An 18,674-nucleotide genomic window follows, 5' to 3' on the forward strand; every position below is an offset into this window, starting at 1 on the left:
AATGTCCCTCCCAACGACCTTCCTGAATGTGGAGTAAACTAGAGAAGTTTTTCCTCTTGTGGGACATTGTTGTGGGTGCAGTGGACTTATGGGCTCGGGAAGATGATTAGCCTCTTGCTATGTCATGATTAGCAAAACACACTGATTTTTATTGTTATAATTTGAAAGAAAACTTCTCAGCCATCTTTCCTCAAACAGCAGTTCAGCTAAGCACAAGGCCTGGACTTAGCTCCTAAATGTAGCTAGGAAATGGCATTTGCAGTATTCTGAGAGTAGAGAAAACACTTTGAAATGGTCTATAGGTTTGAACTCCAGCCCCTATTTTTCTCACCTAGAGGGCACAGCATATTGGTCTCCCATCCTTGGAAGTACTCCAAAGAGGATGCACAAAAGGCAGGAAAATTGACAGAAAAATAACGCTGAGTGTCCCCCTTAGCGCTCCAGATCCCCCCCACGGGGAAGCAAAGCCTACAGTTCTGAGTGCATCAGGAAGTAGTCATCGTTCAGTTTCTGGTCTGCAGCAGGTCGTCTGTAGGAACAAACTCATACAGGAGTTGATTCTGAGCCTCTTCTCTTTATTTAAATTATATATTTCTGTTGAAAAGAGAACATAATGAAGAAAAGTCACTTTCCCATTACCTGTCTTTCTGAAATATCACTGTGGCTGGGCAGAGAAAAGCTTAAAAGGTCACTTTTCATTGTGCTAGGGATAGAGACATTCAGCTCACAAAGACTTTTATATGCTGCCCTAGCAAGGTCTTGTTCCTGGGGATCCCTTGGTAAAAAGGTTAGCAAGTCAGTTGTAAGAATGCCCCTTTTGAGGAATTGAATACATTTGACCCAACTGTGACACCCAACACATGAGTTAGTACATTATGTGGTGACTCTCAAACCAGGTTTACGATCCCAGGCTCCCAGCTCACCATTCTACTGTGGTCACTACTTCCTGAATCTTGTCCACTTCTTTTAACGTGCTTGCTGTTGTCAGTTCTGCCACAATCTCAAAAACATCAGTTTCCGACACATACGGGTCTGGGTCGTATTCATAGGAGTAGTACGACAGATCTGTCTGTAGTGGAGGGCCTTCCTCTGCTGGAAAGGAAACCACAGAGCCTCAGGTTGTGCTTTAGCCAAAGAAACTGCAATTTCAGCATCATACGTTGCATCGCAGAGAAGGGGGATGACATGAAAGGAAAGGAATGTTAATCAGGGAGGCAAATCAGGGGCCAAATGAGTGCCTTACGTGAGTAAAGGAGGCTACACATGTCAATGGACCTGCACATGCCTGCTTAGATTCACATGCAAGGAGAAAAGCTGCTGTAAATCAGAATTTTCAATTTCCCAGTTTGACTTGGGCACTGGAAAAAAATGAAAGAAATCATAGGGAAGAGAAAAAGGCCACGTGATGTGAAAAAATCTCAAAGTTTCATTTTAAAATATCTAATTTTAGGCGTTAACTGAGGTGCTTAACTTAGGAACCGGTTGACACCAAGAGCTCTATACAGTAAGAAAAGAGTAAGAGGTATCTTTGGGAACACGGGATGTCACAGATGAGTTACTCTGCACCCTGAAAATACATCTCTCTCCTTTGACTAGGTCCAAGCCAAGTACCTCAGCTAAGGAGGGACCAATCCATACGAAGATGTGTAATGTGTGCCCTCTTTTAAGCACCGTTTTATAAAAACCAGTTACAAAGCTAAAGGGCAGGCTGTGTTAGAGCAGTTTACCTGGTGCATGTCATGAAAAAGATCAGTTTAAGCAGCTACATTTCTTTTCAGCCCAACCAGAATGAAGATTTTGGCACAACAGGCCAGGACCCTACATCAAAGCCATTTTCTTCTCCCTCAGCCTGAACTAGCAGGAGCTGAGATACATCTGCTTCAGCACAGTCACATACCACTGAGAAACTTCCATCGTTTGAGATAGGAACAAACACATCACAGGCAGAAACAGATATTTATCCTCCTTGCATTCATTCCACTCTACACTAAGACACTGGCAGGTCACTCACACAGTACATATCCCACCCAAAACAGGCTGTGCCCCTCTGTGGTGGATGATTGCTCACTGGCCAGAGGGTAAGACTGCAAGATAAAACTTCTAGGAATATCAGTAGGTCTCTGTTTTCTAAACCCTTCCTCGAGCCAGCTCAGCTGTCCATCTTTCCCCTTTGCTTTCTGTATACACTGCTCTAATCCAAACCAAAGCGATCACTGAAACATCGCTGTTGTAAGGAGGAAAAGTCCCCCCTTCTCCCCCCCTCGCAAAGTTGGCTTTTATTTAAGGAGAACACTCATCAAGGCCTTTGAAAACATTTGCTCTCTAGAAATAAAAGGCGGCTCTTCCCTGATGCCTCCCACATCCTCCCAGCAACAGGCTCAGCCCTGGGCAAGGGAACACTCGCCTGAAAGCAGAGTCAGCCTCTGTGTTCACTTCTTCTTGGCCTTCTCCATGTGAGAACCTGCCAGATCATGAGCTCGTTCTATGAATGGATGATTGCTGTCCACCAGGGACAGAATTAACATCACAGACCTCACTCTTCCCAGGAATGCAGCATTGGAGTCGAAGCAAAGACGAAAGGCCGACGTTTCCTGTTGCATACAAACCACTCCCCCATCTCCAAATGTTTGTGCCTAAGCCAATGTTTGCTGAACACCGATGGGGTGAAAGGAAAAATGGCCCATTGCCAGTTCCATCAATCCTAGAAGAACAGCGGTCCTGTGAATAACGTGCCTGCCAGGGAGTGTTGCGAGATGACTCCACCTGGAAGCAGAGTTCACTCCGATGTTCCTGTTAGGAGCTAGTGATGGGTGACGGCATTTAATTCTTTAAAAACCACCATCACCAAATAAAAGCATCATAATTCCACCTAGAACTTTCTTCCAGCTACTGGCCCTTCCAAATCCACCCATTATTTGTAGCCTAGTGTGACAATGATGTTAGGAAAGCCACAGACAGAGAAGCACTCAAGATACTGATACTCCAGATAGTATCTGACAAAAATCCTGCTCCAGGAGCTTTCAGTCCAAACAAATATGACTGGAACAGGCTGTGAAAGCAGACTAGAGCAGAGCTGCAATGCTTAGAGGCAGAGGTAGGTCCATGCTACTCATCAAAAAACTGTTCCATCCCTCCGAGTCTCAGTAATTCATCCATGAGAAAGAACAGCTGATGAAGAGGAGTCAGACGTGAGTTGTTTCAGTTGAGTCCTGTCACCCTGCACACTTCCCTCTCAATGAAGAGAATATTTCTAAAGATGCAAAGAGATCTACCCATCTGTACAAAAACAGGCTACAGTTTTAAGATCAAACCTCAGCCATTCTGCCTCACTTGCTGCAACATCTGCTGCGGACTTTTGAAAGGCATTTTAAAATGCTTTGACAATAGCCAGATGCTGCAAGAAGCGCTGCGTCCTGGTTTATCAGGACCATCTCTATATAGCTGCTTATCTTGATTAGCATAACTCAAAAGCTGTTGTTTATTCTAGCAAATTCAGTGGTGTATATGGAACTACACCGCAAGTCTGTGTTTGCCAGTGAGCCCCAACATGTTATGAAGTTCCCCACCGTTTGCTGGAAGGAAGCTGGCGCTCATTGTTTCCAGTGCTGGGGTAACAGAGACAAGAGCTGACAATGAAAGCATCAGTCAGGCCAAGCTGAGCCTGCACAAGTCATATGGCAAATACAGAAGGATTTCAGACAACATAAACACCACGCGGTTCTCCAACAAAATGGTATTTCCTGAAGATTAACACACTGAGGCAGTTTCACCAACCTGCCCTAAGCTTCATTTGGCTCCTGGAGTTTGGCATCCTTTTAGGAAATCTCAGATTTAGACATGGCTCATCAGAACTTTCACTAGAAACCCAGAGCACCTGAGCCAACTTAAACCAATCACATGCTTCAATGCTAACAAACCAGTGAGCCCAAATGAAACCCATGTAGAAGGAGGGATTCATTCATTTGTTAAACTTTGATTCATGTACCGTGTGGTTGACCTGAGAGGAGCCCAGAGGATTAAGGAAAATCACATGCTGGGCGCTTTTCCTGATGCAGGATTTAGTCAGTTTTATTTCTGAATGCTCACTCTGCCATGGCTGCTCAGACTGCTCAGGTCACAAGAGTATCTGCCTTCCAGGAGACTCTCAACCTGAACACCCACAGATCCTAGAACAAAGCCAGCTCTAAATGCTTGTGCTTTGACAAACATATCCTTATGGCATACAGGTTTGTTAATCTAACATTGTATAAAAATGCCACACACACAGACACAAAAAATCAGAATTTCCACTTTTGCTCTTGTTGGTAGCCTACTGAGCCAACATTGCTTTTGTCTGCTTAGAACAGAAACCAGAGGGTTATTTTTCTTAGATAAATACTTTAATAGAGATTATTTTAGAAACACTGTTCTGAAAATTTTTGGATTGTGGACTACCGTCAAGTTCCACAATTTTTTTCCCCAGGTAACCATATTTTTACGATCAAATTTTTATTTGAAAATAATGTAATTGCAGTCCCATTTTTGTAACACTTGGTGTGGCCTTGCATATCAGCAGTGCCCTACAGAGCAGTTTGGGAATGCTGAAAGGGTTCAGATCTCAAACAGAATTTCCATGCTGAGTACGTAGCATTTGCACAAAATAAAAAGCACCAAGCATTCATCTCATTTATTCTGACAGCAATCTTTTATATATATATATATTCACACAGTCCAGAAACAGAGGGAGGGAACAGGAGAGACATTAAACACTAAGATTGAATCACCTATAGAAAGAATCATAATGGAATATTCACTGTGCTGTTACACCTTAATAAGAAAACTGCCCATCACCTTCTGTAGAGCAGAGGAAGGGCAAAGAACAGGATGGTGTCTCTCATGTTGGACACATGCTAGTCTGAACTCGGGTACACAAGAAGGACATGAGAAGGCAGAGTCTTCTCTTGAAGAATTAACTTGTTTTACCAATTTGTTAGGAGAGTTAGAGGCTGGGGAAAATTAATGAGTGGAAAGCAGCCAGGAAAAATCTAGTCCAGTTTATTTACTAGAAACAGCATGAAACAAACCTATTGACCCTCCACTGCTTCTTGGTGAGATTTATTGTGAGCCATGAGCAAGTTCGACATGAGTCTTGGAAAAAAAGTGTATGAATATAAGCACCAAATAAAATGAGCAGCCAATTCCTGGCTACTCCATCTACTGACCTTAACATTTTTGCTCACTAAGGCCCTTTATTCCAAACAGCAGCTCTGAGAGAATCAAGACTGCCAGCTCAATTTTTGCACAGAATTGCTAGAGACAAAGTTAATCCACCTGGATTCTAGTTCTTGCAGTGGTTTGGTCTGTTGTCATGTCCTGTTCATTTTTTTGATGAAACACGTTACATCAGCCTGGTTTTAAATGTGATATTTCCAGCTTAATATTGAAGAAAAGATCACGGTGTGTGTGCTGTTCAAACATACCAAGGCTGAGAAAATAGGAGGGTCACTTGTCCACTCCTATGAGCAATTAGCTAAATCTTGCATGTGCACTGAATAGAGCAGGTATCATGCAAGATTTCCTGAAAAGGACTAGAACAGCTAGTCTGTTGTTGAATAGTTATCATCCTAAGTTTCCTTGACCTCTTCATTCTTTCTTATTTCTGAATGTTCTGTCTTTTCTAAAAGATGAAGAAATTCAGCATCTTTACTTAAATGTGCTTAAGAGCCATATATACTTTTATACAGCGATAGGATAAGCTTTAACCTTGCTAAAGAAAAAGGCCTTGGATAAATGCAAAGGTATGATACTACCTGCTGGAGTTTGTTGAACACTGGGTTGCTCAGCTGTGTGGGAGTGTGTCTCCCTTTCCTCTGGCAAATTCTTGGCTGTAAATAAAAAAAAAAAAAAAATGCATTGGTCATAAAATTTGTTAATGAATCTCTAGAAAACGTTTGCCTTTTTGGGGTGGCATATTCAGTTCACTGAGCTACTACACTGCACATCTTGAAAGCTCACACAGAACATCCAAAGAATGTTACATTTCACGGATGTCATTTTGATCTTGGATTATTCACTTCAGATAAAACAGTATCTCTAATTTTCTCTGAAGTTCATTCTGATTTGTAAAACACGTATTTGTGGTAACAGAGAACTACTTACTCTGAGCTAAGCAGGAAGGCAGCTGCTCTTAGAATTTAATCCCCTGTAGTATGAGTAGCAAAATAATACATAAGAGGTTTTGAATTCTCCTGTTTTCCCTACCACACATATGCAATTATAATTTGCTTAGAGGAGGATTCATAGTCTTCTGCAACTAAATCATAACAGAAAAGGGAATTGAAAGAAACCTACAAGCAGAACACTGAGACATGGGCATCTGTTCTATCCTTGTATTATTCCTGCATGACGCTACTTCCATCTGGCAATGGTTGGGGTAAATCTGTCCGTCTGATCCACACACAGGCTCCCCATCATAGCCACAGTCTCGCGAACACATGCACTGCTCAAAATACTCATCCTCCAAGCAGCCAAAAACGTTATTGCACGGTCCAGAGTGAACAAAGCCTGAAAAGTAGACAAAAACATCCAAAGCAATATTTTTTGCATAGCATGGGGAAGGGGAAGATGGAGTGGCAATTTTCTTCTGTTTCTCTGATGTAAGTTTTCCTGCTGAATTCCCTAAGATTTCTCATACGAATTTACAAACTTGGTAGAATAAAAAGCTCTGGGAATAAAGCTGTCTTTCTGAAAGAACCATATTGCAGCAGATTCCAGATACAGGATAAAGCAGCTATTTTGTATGATAGAGGACAGAAAGGAACATGTAGTTTCTAGGGAAAGTTATTCCTTTCACTGACATATTAAATTGTTCAATCTTCCTACAGTTAATTGTGGAACTCTATTGCAAGGTACTTTAGAGAGAGAAAAACAAATTGCATTTTAAAGAATTTTTACCTTTATGTTTATTAACACATCTCACCTTGCACAAGTTCTTCCAGAATTAGACATTATATCTTGCCTCTAAGCAAATAATAGTCACTTCGGCGACTGAAGAGCAGACTACGTTGATCTGTTTAGCTGTTGTAAGTTTAATCCTGCTATCCCATAAACCTTTGTAAAACCTCCACTAACATATAGAGTGAAATAGAGCATTTTTCTAAACGTAATTTTGAGTTCTGAACTCCTGGAAAGTATGTCTGTGGGCTCCATTTTCCAAAAAATCTGCTTGGTTTTGGTGCAACTTACCAACCCACTGGCTAGCTGAGCTTTCCACCTCATTGCATGTTGGCCCATCGCAGAGCTCCCGAGCCAAGGGACTGTTTTCACTCACGTTGTAGAAACGAGTTGCTTCAAAAGCTGCAGGCCAGCAAGAATGAGAAATCACAACCGAGCCTTATGCCTCGAGCTCTAATGCTGGCAAAAATCAAAGGAAAGCACGCACATACCTGGCTCGTAGTAATCATACACTTTGATAGGAACAGGAGCTGTTTTCCCAACTATATGCTCTCTGAAAGCTTGAAACTTTACACAGGTCATGCACTGGCTAGGAATCTGTATGAAATGATGGAAAAGACTCATTGTAACAAAACCTGCGCTTTATGTGAAGAGAGAGACAAATAAATGTAGCATGTAAGCCTGTGCTGGACACTTGGGGAAAATGAAGACACCTCCAATACTAGGGATAGAGACAAAGATAATGAATAAAAGCCAAACAGGATGAATTAAAATACATGATACTTTGCCAGCCTTTAAGGCACATACTTGCCATACAACAATGGCAAACCTGAAATTCAAGCTGTATTCTCTGGCTCACCTAACACCACTCCTGTCATCAGTCAGCTTGCTAATGCATCTATAGCTAACAATTTACTGCTGATGACCAAGCCAAGAGAGATCTCATCTTCCACACTCGGGTATGTGCTGTGAGATCTAAATTAGACTGTGTTTTTGCTCCGTCCTTTTAGCAACGCTAATTGTACCTGAAGGTGAGATTATTTTGAGGCAAAAAATAAGTGATATCTGCACAGAAATTCTACATGGGCTGAAGCTGATCACCTGCCTCTATTATGCTTTAGTTTCCAACCAAAACCACAACACCTACCTGCCTCAAAACAGACTCAAGCAACTGGCCAGTTAAAGCTACATGGTCATTCTCACCTGGGAGGGACCATCAACATCAATACACTGTACCTATGCCTGATCCACTGGTCATTTGCCTTTCATTGAAAAGCAACAGAATTATAAGAAACAAAGTCATTACCTCATCAAAATAAAAAAGGACTTTTCTTCCATCCACTTCATATCTTTTTAATCCAATTTGTTTGTTCATCAATAACTGGGAAAAAAAAAAATCAACAGGTTTAGTTTCTTCTCATTTTCTACAAAACAGGTTGAAATTTAAGAAGAAGAAAGATTTTAAACTGCTTAGAAAACTGATCAGACACTAAACCCCAGGGATTTCTTCTGCTGGAAACGGATGTTTTAGTAAGAGACAGGGGAGACGCAAAGAGGATTGCAGTTGCTGTCATACAACTGAGGAAAAAGCCATCTGTGTTCTTTTCCGTGCCCTGATGAGGAGTGCTCGCAAGGTGCCCAATGCTGAGTGTTCTTCCTGGTCCCTGGTGCGTTTATCTCCCTCAAACTATGCCTGACATATCATCCATAATCTAATTGAATAGTTCCCAGATTGTTTTCAGTACACCAAGGCTCAAGCAAGACCTCAGAGACCTCCAAACACTTGATAAAGTCTCTTATTTACACTCCAGACTGCCAGGGAATTACGCTGCTGGATCAACACTGGGTATTAAAGGTCCCCTTCTCCCACCAGCTGAAAGATCCCAAATATTCTTCTGCCAGGAAAATTAATCCTTACATTTGAAAAGAGCAGCCATTTGAAAGAGCCTTAGGCATCCTTCCTCTTGACGAATAGGGTCAGGCCAGGCCCCTGCTACTCATCTTCTCTCCCTCTGAGGCCCAGGGATTGTCATTTGCATCGTACCAGTCAGGCCCACAGACTACTTCTTCTTACGCTTTTTATTTATTGGGATATTCTGCATATCTAAGGAGTATCAGAGCACAATCTAAGAGTACTTCCCACATCTGGGGTGCTGCTGCCCCTAACTTACCCCAGCCATTTGTTCCTAAGTAATTTTGAGATCTTAGAATGAAAACTCTGTGGAAAGGAGACCAAAGCATTACTATTATTATTATGTGTTAAAAAGGATGACATGAAGCAAAAAGCATCTCTACTGAAATTTGCCCAAACCTGCTACCAACAGCTTTAACTGTGAATTTCTTCAGCGCAGTGCTTCTAGTTGTAAAACCCTGCACACAGCTTCCTGCTATTACTGTAACAAGCAAAGGAACATGTGTTTAAGTCCCACACAATATGGAAAGGGCCAATTTAATTTGTCCTTATAATTTTAGGGGCCTGATGGTGGCTGTTATTACTCAGCAGTAGATGGCTGCAGACAGTCCTTTTATGAGGGCTTGGAGAGGCTGGCGCCACCGGGAAATGCTCAGCTCAGCTAAAGTTGCATTTTTCTGGTGAAGCTTGATATATACCAGCCTGTGGTGACCTCCTGCCCTTGTCGACACCCAGCATTATTAGAAGGATTTGTGGCTGCACAGCCAGGGGGGCTGCCCTCAACGTGCAACAGAGCATTCATTAACCATCGCTGCCCCGGAGCTGCACGTGGGTCCGCTCTGCGCACACTGCTCCCTTGTGATGGCAAACAACAAACCAGGAAATCTGATTTACAGCCCTGCCCCTCCTCACCAGGAGGAGAGGCAAATGGCATGGGTAACAAGAAAACGCAGCAGTGAGAATGACAGGACTTGCCTCTGCTGAAGGTGGTGTCCAAAATACATAACAAAACTAGTGCTGGGTCTATTTCATTTTTGTCAGCATCATTTGGATACACATTTGATAGCCATGAATAAATCATAGGGGTGGTATCTGCATCTTCACTATATATATATCTGCTTGAGCTTTGTCCCTACATTTCATTTTTACAGATGCAAAGGGTTTCTGCAATAAGAAAGATGGAATTCAGCCCTTCAAGGGGAACATTCCCCCTTGAAGATGCAATATCCTTCCCAGTTTAGCAAAATCTCCTACTGCCCAAAGGAAGTAATTCCATTCTAGTTATGGAAATAACTGCCCACTAATGAATCCCAAGCACAGGATCCTCTCTCCAAATCGAGGCACCAACTACATAGTCTTTTCCCAAAGAACTTTAAAAACGGTGAGTCTTTAACCATCTTTTTTGTATCTTACAGGCACTGAAGAAGTATGCACTGCATGAATTACCTGACATACTTTGAGATCTGCAAGGACTTTACTCGGATCAGCTCTGTGCTGCAGGAGCTCAGCCTTACCAGTTAAGAAAGAGAATCATCTCCTTTTCTGGTTAAGACAAGGGCAGAAAGGAAAACAAACCACCTGCTATTCTATGCCCAGAGATCCCAACAGGTGGGGTTACACACTGGGACTCTGTTGCTTCTCTACCCGTAGAAGCAGGAACATGAGATTCAGACAGGCAACAAGATGCCACAAGGGAAAGCACAACCAACTGATCCGCTCAGTGCTAGAGAAAGCCTCATGTGCTGGAGAGCTCATTCAGCTTTGAGAAAATAACTCTTGTGCAGTAGCAGGGCAGCTTGCTTTTACTCTCTCACTGCTTCCATCCAGGCCAGCCTTGGGGATATGACAGAAGGGAGGAAGGGTATGAAGTGACACGTGATGTTTCCCAGACACTGATGGATCTATCTGACACACAAGCAGTGTGGGTAAGTCTCCCCGTTTCTCTGCTCCAGTTGCAATATGCCCAGTGTTGGTTTCTGATTTAGGAGTGCTGATCAGCACCTGCTCAAGGAACTAGCAGTGCTGAGGCACCAGCAAGATGGCACTGAATGTGACACGGATCTCTGAAGCCATGAGAAGCCAAACATCGGAGGAAGGCTGGTGTCGCAGAGCACAAGGAGACGAGAGAGAATAAGAGGTACTGCAAACAGAAGTGTTTTGAAACATTATACAGCTAGCTCATTTAGTAGTAACTAAATACAAAATAAGCATGTTTGGTTTACACGTCTTTATCTGGGACCAGCGTCTGGCCCAGCCACGTAAACAAGCCTCAGAGAGCACAGCTGCCTTGGCAAAAAGGACAAAACCTTCAGGGACTGCAGTGACAGGACCTATGCAGTCCCTTGTAACATGTGAGCGTATGGGACCTTCTCAGGACTCTCAGCCTGGAAACTCTTAACTCTGTCCCCTGCTGAAACCATTAAAGAAGATATTCACTCCGTACAGCCTGGACAATGGGAGCTCCTAGTTATGTAATTTCTTCTTAGCCTGTTACAGGAAAAATAAGGAGTACAGGGACTTGTTACTTAACCGAACAATTTTTCTGTTCTTCTGTAATGAAAACCCCTTTGCACTCTTTGTTTCAACTCTTTCACTCTGCTGATAAAACATTCCATGGTTTTAACACCATAAAGATAACCTGTTGTTCTCCTCCTGTCCTGTTTTGAGTTCTCTGGTCCTAAGCCAGGTTTCCATTCATATTTTTTCTGCCATTATTTATGTAAATTACTATGAAAGAGAACTTATTTGAAAGCAGTACAAATGCCTGTCACTCTACCACCTTCAGCAGGAGGAGATAAAACAGTAACCAAACCCACTACAGGCCCCTCACCTAATTTGCCTCCCTTCTCTTACCTACTGGTGCTCTTGCCTCATCTGAATAGCCATATTCAGTTTGCTGCACCATTTGTTGCATGTGAGAGAGAATATCAGGCTCAAAAGGTCAACAGACAAATAAAATTTGATACATTTTACATGCATGCATTTGAAAACAGGATTCTCGACACGCAGCTTGTGAACAGATATAAAATAGCTTTGATATTTCTCTTTACAGGAATAATTTCATACCTGATCAACATACATCTCTCTAAAAGTATTCCAGCATAGCTCCCTAATATTGTAAGGATGCAATTCTCTGCTCAGGGATTAACACACAAGTTTCTCTGGCTTCAGTGACAGCCCAGGAGACTATCTGACAGAAGATTTTGACATGGATTGTAAGCCCCTGAAGAGGAACATATTGGTCTCATTTTCTCCAATGAAATGCAAGGGTGTTTATATTATAAATCAGCCAAATCAAGTGAAAACCTGGAGAAGACAAAGCCACGTGCACTTTTCCTTGAATTAGGCTGTCAAATTAAACTGCCTGGTCTTTGCTACGATTCTACTTTAAAATTCTTTCCCCAAATCCTCCCTGTATAATGAAGATAAAGTTATTAATGGAAGAGATCTTTTGGAAGCAAAAGACTTTTTAGCTCTTTACCAGTTCTCAAGGATGCAAGGATTTGACACCTCTTTAGTTACATAGTCCTTAAAAACTCTCTTTGCAGCATAAAAACCACCAGTGAATACACTGTCATGCTTCCACGAAATATAAAGTAAAGCTAAAGATTACAGTTCATCTCCCCTAGAGGGCTGGCTGGGTAAGAGGCACATTCTGTCCACCTCACTTTGGCTTGCAATAAACATGATGTTCTCCCAGAATTAAAAAAAAAAAAAAAAAAAAGGCAAAAAATTCCAAGACACAGAGCCTCCAAAGAAATGAAATCCAGATGTTGGAGATAACACAGCCCACTAAGAAGCCATAAACAGCTCCTGTTAGAGCACATTTTCACTTCAGCATTTCCAAATGGGTCTCATTTAATTACCGTGCACTGTGCTCAGTAATAAACCTTCATTTGGCCATGTTCAGTACATTTGTTAATCTTGCTCAGAACATCTGTTTACTCATTTCACATATATATTTTTTGACAAGTGAAATCTCCTGCCCCCCCAATTTTAAGTGCGTCTTTTCAGACAGTGCTCCCACATTCAATGGCATTTGTTTCCTATTGCTCCCCAAAGGGAATCCCTGCCAATTAGAGAGCCAGGTCCTGGCCCAAGATCATGCCTTGCACCCTCATTGCAGCACCTTACCTGCTCTAGGCTCTCAATATCTGCACGAAACCCTGAGAACAATGGCACCTCCAAGACAGCCATGTTAGAAGATCCAGAGTGCAGCCATCTTCCCATGGGAACAAAAAGAGAGAAAGAATGAAAACAAACTCAGGATCCAATATCACAAATGGTACATGGACAACTCAGGATGGAGAACAACTGAAACAAACTTCAGAGGAAAAAAAAATTAAAAGGATCTACTTGTCTTTGAAGGACTTGTTGAAAGCCCCAGTCTACTTAGCTTTACAAAATCCTCTTTTCTGCTTTTATTCAACAAAAATTAAGCTCAACTCACAGAGGGCAGAGATGTAGGAGATGGCCAGACAAATGGAGGCAGAAAAGCAGAAGGAAGGATGTAGTCTGCCTGTGGGGCTGCTTGTCTCATTTTTTAATTAATCATTGAGAAAATGCACTTGGTAATAGGGAATAACCCCTTGGAGTAGAATAAACTTCTGTTCTTTCCTAAGTGGAGGGCTGTAAATGGGTTGTGGTGTAAGAGGAATGTCACTTCCCAATACCAGGCAGAGTCATTCAACCCTGGGGTTTTCTAAATGGTCATTTCCCCCAGCATCTAATTGACACAGAGAAAAGTATCTTTGCTAATGAGCTAGCAAACTCACTCTCTAGTTACTAGTGTTAAAGAATTCACTGCCTATATCATCCTCTATAACACCAACGAAGACTCCCAAAACCCAGTGAAATTCAGAGTTGTTACTGCTGAAATGTGCATTAAAAAAAAAAAATGTAAGGAGGAGTGGAGAGAAGTTTATTTGGGCCATTGCAAAAGCTTTCAATTTCTTGCAGCGTGGCAGAAGAGTCGACATCGTAACAAAGCAGCTCCTGCTAATTACAGAACAATACTCCTTTTCTCTGCATTCACATATAGTCAGCTCTAAACTATCCCTCCTTGGCAGCTTACCTGTTTGTTGTTTAGTTGCACCACAAAGACAATGAGCTTGGACCCAGGAGGGCTTATTAGCTCATGCCCAGCACTGGGAAAACACAGTACAGAGCTTCCAGGACCAAATCTGCCAGATCTGAACTGGTTCCTGCAGAGCTACTTGGAGGCCTCTCTATGGAGACCTGCACAGCCAGGGTGGGTGGGTGAGTTTGCTGAAGCACTGCACAGAGCCAGGCTGGGTGTAATGCCACAGCGCCAGGCTGGGTGTAATGCCACACCCAAGCTCACACGCCCACAGTAGCATGGGACAGTCCGAGGACAGATCCAGCTGCCTCTGTGTAAGACAGCTCAGGGCTGCCAGTCTCCCAGAGACATTAAGCCTCGTTAATCCCAATCTAACTCCTTAAAAAATCCTATAATATCCCTTTACACGTATTTTTCCCCGGTCTCTGTCATATATCACAGCCCTCTATTTCCCATACTGTTTTCTCCCTAACTCCTCAAAAGTGCCCCAAGGACCGCACTGAGCATGACAACACCTAAAACAATTACATTCTGAAGAACACTCCCAACTCAAAATATTTCAGTTGTCATCCTTAGATCACTCCTCTATTCGCATTGCCTAAATAAGATGATGAAGGAGTTAAAAGAGCATCATTACAGGAAGAAGGGGAGGAAAAGGAAGATTTCATTTGCTTTTCTTTTCTTTCCAAGCAATCAATCTCGTTGGACTGGGCTTCCTCTCAAGTTTCTGTCTTTGCTCCAGCAATTCCCAGGGCAGAAGTTTCAGAAATAACAACAGAAAGGTTGTGGTGATGCAGGGCAGCCTCCTTAGTTACACGCACCTTCAATGGACTGACAAGACTTTACAAGCCTACCTGCCCAGTACAAGCTGCAGTGCTTAGGCAGGGGGTTGAGAAAGTGGTATGGTGTTATATACAGCCAGACCAACCCCAGCAAACATTTGGGTGATGAGTTTGAGTTGCTCGTCACTGGCTGCTGTTTCTGGAGGGAGGAAGAACTCAAGGAGGCTGAAAAATGCCTGGCCCAGGATTTCACAGGCCAAGTCAATAATATTTCTAAAACTATCGACACATTTAAGATACTAGTTAACCAGTTGAAATTACCTAGCTCTTTATGCTTTTCAGGAAAGACCTAGAAAATAATGCAGAACTTTTTCTTTTCCTCCTGATGCAAGCAAATGACATTCAATTTGTCTTCTTCAGGGTTTGGAGAGGCAATAATGAAACTTAATGATAAAAACTCAAGGCGTTGCCCTCTTTGTAAATTTTGTTCTTGTTTCTCTACCTTTGACATATACTTAGCACTAAAATTATTAATGCCAGCAGACAATGCTCGTGTACGTCCATGCAATAACTCTGTCCTACAACCTACAATTAAGGTTGAAATTCTGCCTGTGAGGTGTTCTGTCTTACACTGTTTGAGATATGGACAGTGCAGCAAGAAAGATTTTGGTATTTTTCCTGTATCAGCGAACATATCAGTATAGATGTGCTGATCAGCAACCTAGATGGTCTCCAAGAAACAGGCAGGACATGATGCAGATTGGCATTTCCTACCTCGTGCATGTCTCCAGTATGACTTTGTATTCCCGATGGTCCTGATCTGAAGCTGGGTCATCATCATCCACCAGTGCCCTCTCTCTGTGCAAGGCTTCAGAGCGATTGTCATCTGGAGAGACAGACCGCAGGAGGTTTGGAGCCTGAAGATGCTGCTCTGACTTTGGCTCCTTCAGGTTAACCAGGAGCTGGAAAGCTGGTTTGGCAATAGGATCAGGTACATTGTAAGTGACATCAATCTGCAGCAGAAAGGGGGGAAAAACAAAACAAATCAGGGCAGTTTATTAGACCCCAACGTTTCGTGGCATCTATGAATGTTCCTGAAAGACCAGCATGAACACCAGATCTCTTCAGAGAGAGGTAATGGTGGGCACAGAGGCTTACACCACAGTTACATATAGGTAAAGTTGTACCAGGGCAGATTCACCCTGGTACAATCACATTTACTTCTATGAATTAAAGCAACACCACGTTATATAATTCCTTTGAGAGAAATTCAAAGTGTAACTCCTTCCTCATAGCAAACTGGGATTAAAAAAAGTAGCAAATAGACCACGAGTTTAGAGATCACCTGCTCACATACTTATCTCCAGCCCCATGGCAACTTTACCTGCATCAGACAGCAGCCTTCACCTTTGGCACTCACAAACAGCCCCGTTGGAATACTGGGGATCTGGGGAGAATCCACAGTTAAGACACAGACAAATCATGGCCCTCAGAAGGGAAATGAATATCAATTTTAGCATTATTCTGTACAAAATATCTTGCTGGTTATAAAGGATGCTGCAGAAGTGACATGAGCGTGACTTACTCTTTTTAGCCACCTGCATTTAACAATGGTAGAAACAAGCAGCAGCACAAAATAAGCATCAAGCATTAGTTACGTGAAAAATGCCTTTAACTTTGAGTGCTGCATCCTTCACATCAGAATCCAGCCATAAAACCCAAGAAAGTCCCAAGATCTCACTGTTCAACTTGTGCTTTTACCATTACCGATCTTATCTCAGTTATCCTTCAGAACCCAGCTCACATGGATTCTTTAAAAATTTGGCTACATGAACACAAAACTACCTACCACCGCAGTTTGGAGGACTTTTTTATTCATCTTGTTAAGCTCAAATGTCTCCTGGTAGTCTAGATTAGTAGAAGCCAAGGAAATGGTAAGGTTGACTCCTCCAACATAAGAAAGGATGGCATATTCAGCCAGAGCCTGCAGAGCTACACAGGTGTCCTAGGGATCAGAAGAGGTAGAGATCAGAATAGCGAAGAATACAGCAGCACAGTAAACTTACAAACAAGCACTGTACAGTCATCAGCTTCTGGTAGCAGAATCTTCCTTATTAATTCAGATGGCTAAAGAAATATCAGGTTTTGTTCACTTTTGCTGTCAAAGGCATCTGTAAGGACAAAGTCTAGGTTCCCTTCAAATTATCAGTCTGAGAAGGAAGCAGTAAAGAGCATTGGGAAGTTTTTCTTCTTACCAGGACACAGTTTCTGTCTAGACTCTAGACAAAAACTCTGCATTGACCATTCCTGAATCAATTGATTTCTACAATTGATTATGCACACATTGAAGCTACCTTCTTCAGAGGCAGCCCACCTGAGTAGATGAGAATCCTCCAAGTGCATTCCTTTGCTGTGAAAGCCATTTTACTACTGGGAGTGCAGAGGCCACATCTCCTAGGAGTGTGTATGTCAAAAGTGCATAAGATGTCATTTCCACTTCTGCAGAGACAACTGAAAGAGAAGAGGGGAAAAAAAAAAAAAAAAAAATCAAAGTACCATCTAGAAGTGAGAATCTGGGCAGGTCTAGAGATAGTTCTTTGAATATTCATTAACTGAAAGATATAAAAAAAGTTAAGAGTCTGTAGAAGTAAACACAGGAAGAGAAAAATGAAGTTAAAAGGTGTCCACACCCCAGATGCATCACCTTCCAAAGATATCTCTGCTTCCAACATAAGCTCTTTCCTTCACACAATAGATAACCTTCTTTCTACTTGATTGTATCCCATAAGTAATTTCTCTCCCACTCCAGTTCTACTTTGCTGCTGCCCATACTGTATTCCTGCCCTAGAGATTTTCCTACAATATCCAGTTAGATCCCCCTGAACACTGGTGCACCTACGTCATATTAGAAGAGTCAATGGCTTTAAGTGACTTGAAAATTACAGCATCATTCACTGTTGTTGTGGCTTTGATAGGTAAAGTCTAGGAAATCAGCTGAAATGCCAGTGACTGCCAGTAAAAGCTGGGTACACAATCCCTGGGTCCATTTGAAAATACAAAGCTAAACAGCTCTAAAATTAAATGCATTTGACTGCTCTCAGATTTCCATTTCAAATGATCCTCCCTGATGTATTCTCATATGGCTCTCACTCTTCTGTATCACTCACTGCCTTTATAAAACTGGACTGAAAAACGTTGAGATAGTTGGGGCTGAAGAGACAGGCCTGTCTTGAACACATCTAGCTCTGTTTCTCATTTGCTCTTAACCAGCTCTTTCAGCATAACACTGCCTGCCTTTTATGAACTCTCATTTCACCCAGACCCTGCCATTTTCAGATTGCCATTTTCAGATTACCTTGTATTATATAAACAATTCACTAAGATACATGCAGTCAGTGGCTTGCTGTTGCAGCCCATTCCCTTATCTCTGTCTTTGCAGTACAAGTACCTGACTGAGAGAGACCATCATTAAATCCCATGAAGGTATCTTCATCAGTAACAAGAGTTCCCGTCAAGCTCCAGTGTGTGAAGCCATCTAGAAAAACAGGGCAGTGGAATACGGATGTTATTACAGCAGGACTGCAGCTCAGCCTCTGTATATGGGAAGAATCAAATTCTACTTTTGTATTGACTCAAAGAACAGATTCATGCCCTGAACTGCACTGTCCCGCCTTTTAGACAAGCATCCCGTGGGCAAGAGGCTCCCTTTGAGATTACAAAGACGGCTCAACGTGACAAATTAGGTAATTCTTGGAGTTTGGATTAAAATACACCACCAGGGAATGTGACATTACAAGGCAAACTGTCATATTGACAGGAAAGGCACTGCAGAGCCTCTGGTACATTTACCTTCCTTCAGCCTCAGCTGCACACGTGGAACTAAGATACTCAGCCCTCTCTACAGAGAATCAGGAAAACTCTTGCTTTACAAAGTCAAGTTGTGCCATGAAGACGACCTCATCTCACA

At 42.3% G+C, this 18,674-nt stretch overlaps 1 protein-coding gene across 1 annotated transcript in view; it reads right to left on the reverse strand.

Annotated features, from left to right (window-relative positions):
- Positions 1 to 249: 249 nt before the first annotated feature.
- The window catches only part of CPAMD8 (C3 and PZP like alpha-2-macroglobulin domain containing 8), a 56,759-nt gene continuing 38,334 nt past the window's right edge, over positions 250 to 18,674 (reverse strand). Inside the window, exons 31-43 of the mRNA XM_068420707.1 lie at positions 18,156 to 18,242; positions 17,082 to 17,218; positions 16,557 to 16,712; positions 16,092 to 16,154; positions 15,482 to 15,720; positions 12,980 to 13,067; positions 8,240 to 8,314; positions 7,425 to 7,530; positions 7,225 to 7,335; positions 6,331 to 6,543; positions 5,790 to 5,864; positions 924 to 1,092; positions 250 to 594 (exon numbers count right to left, since the gene is read on the reverse strand). Of these exons, the coding sequence (XP_068276808.1) occupies position 594; positions 924 to 1,092; positions 5,790 to 5,864; positions 6,331 to 6,543; positions 7,225 to 7,335; positions 7,425 to 7,530; positions 8,240 to 8,314; positions 12,980 to 13,067; positions 15,482 to 15,720; positions 16,092 to 16,154; positions 16,557 to 16,712; positions 17,082 to 17,218; positions 18,156 to 18,242 (1,520 nt within the window). The 3' untranslated portion in view covers positions 250 to 593. The remainder of the gene's footprint in view (positions 595 to 923; positions 1,093 to 5,789; positions 5,865 to 6,330; positions 6,544 to 7,224; positions 7,336 to 7,424; positions 7,531 to 8,239; positions 8,315 to 12,979; positions 13,068 to 15,481; positions 15,721 to 16,091; positions 16,155 to 16,556; positions 16,713 to 17,081; positions 17,219 to 18,155; positions 18,243 to 18,674) is intronic.

This window comes from Nyctibius grandis, chromosome 31, assembly GCF_013368605.1.
Source record: "Nyctibius grandis isolate bNycGra1 chromosome 31, bNycGra1.pri, whole genome shotgun sequence".
In the NCBI taxonomy this organism is placed as follows: Eukaryota; Metazoa; Chordata; class Aves; order Nyctibiiformes; family Nyctibiidae; genus Nyctibius; species Nyctibius grandis.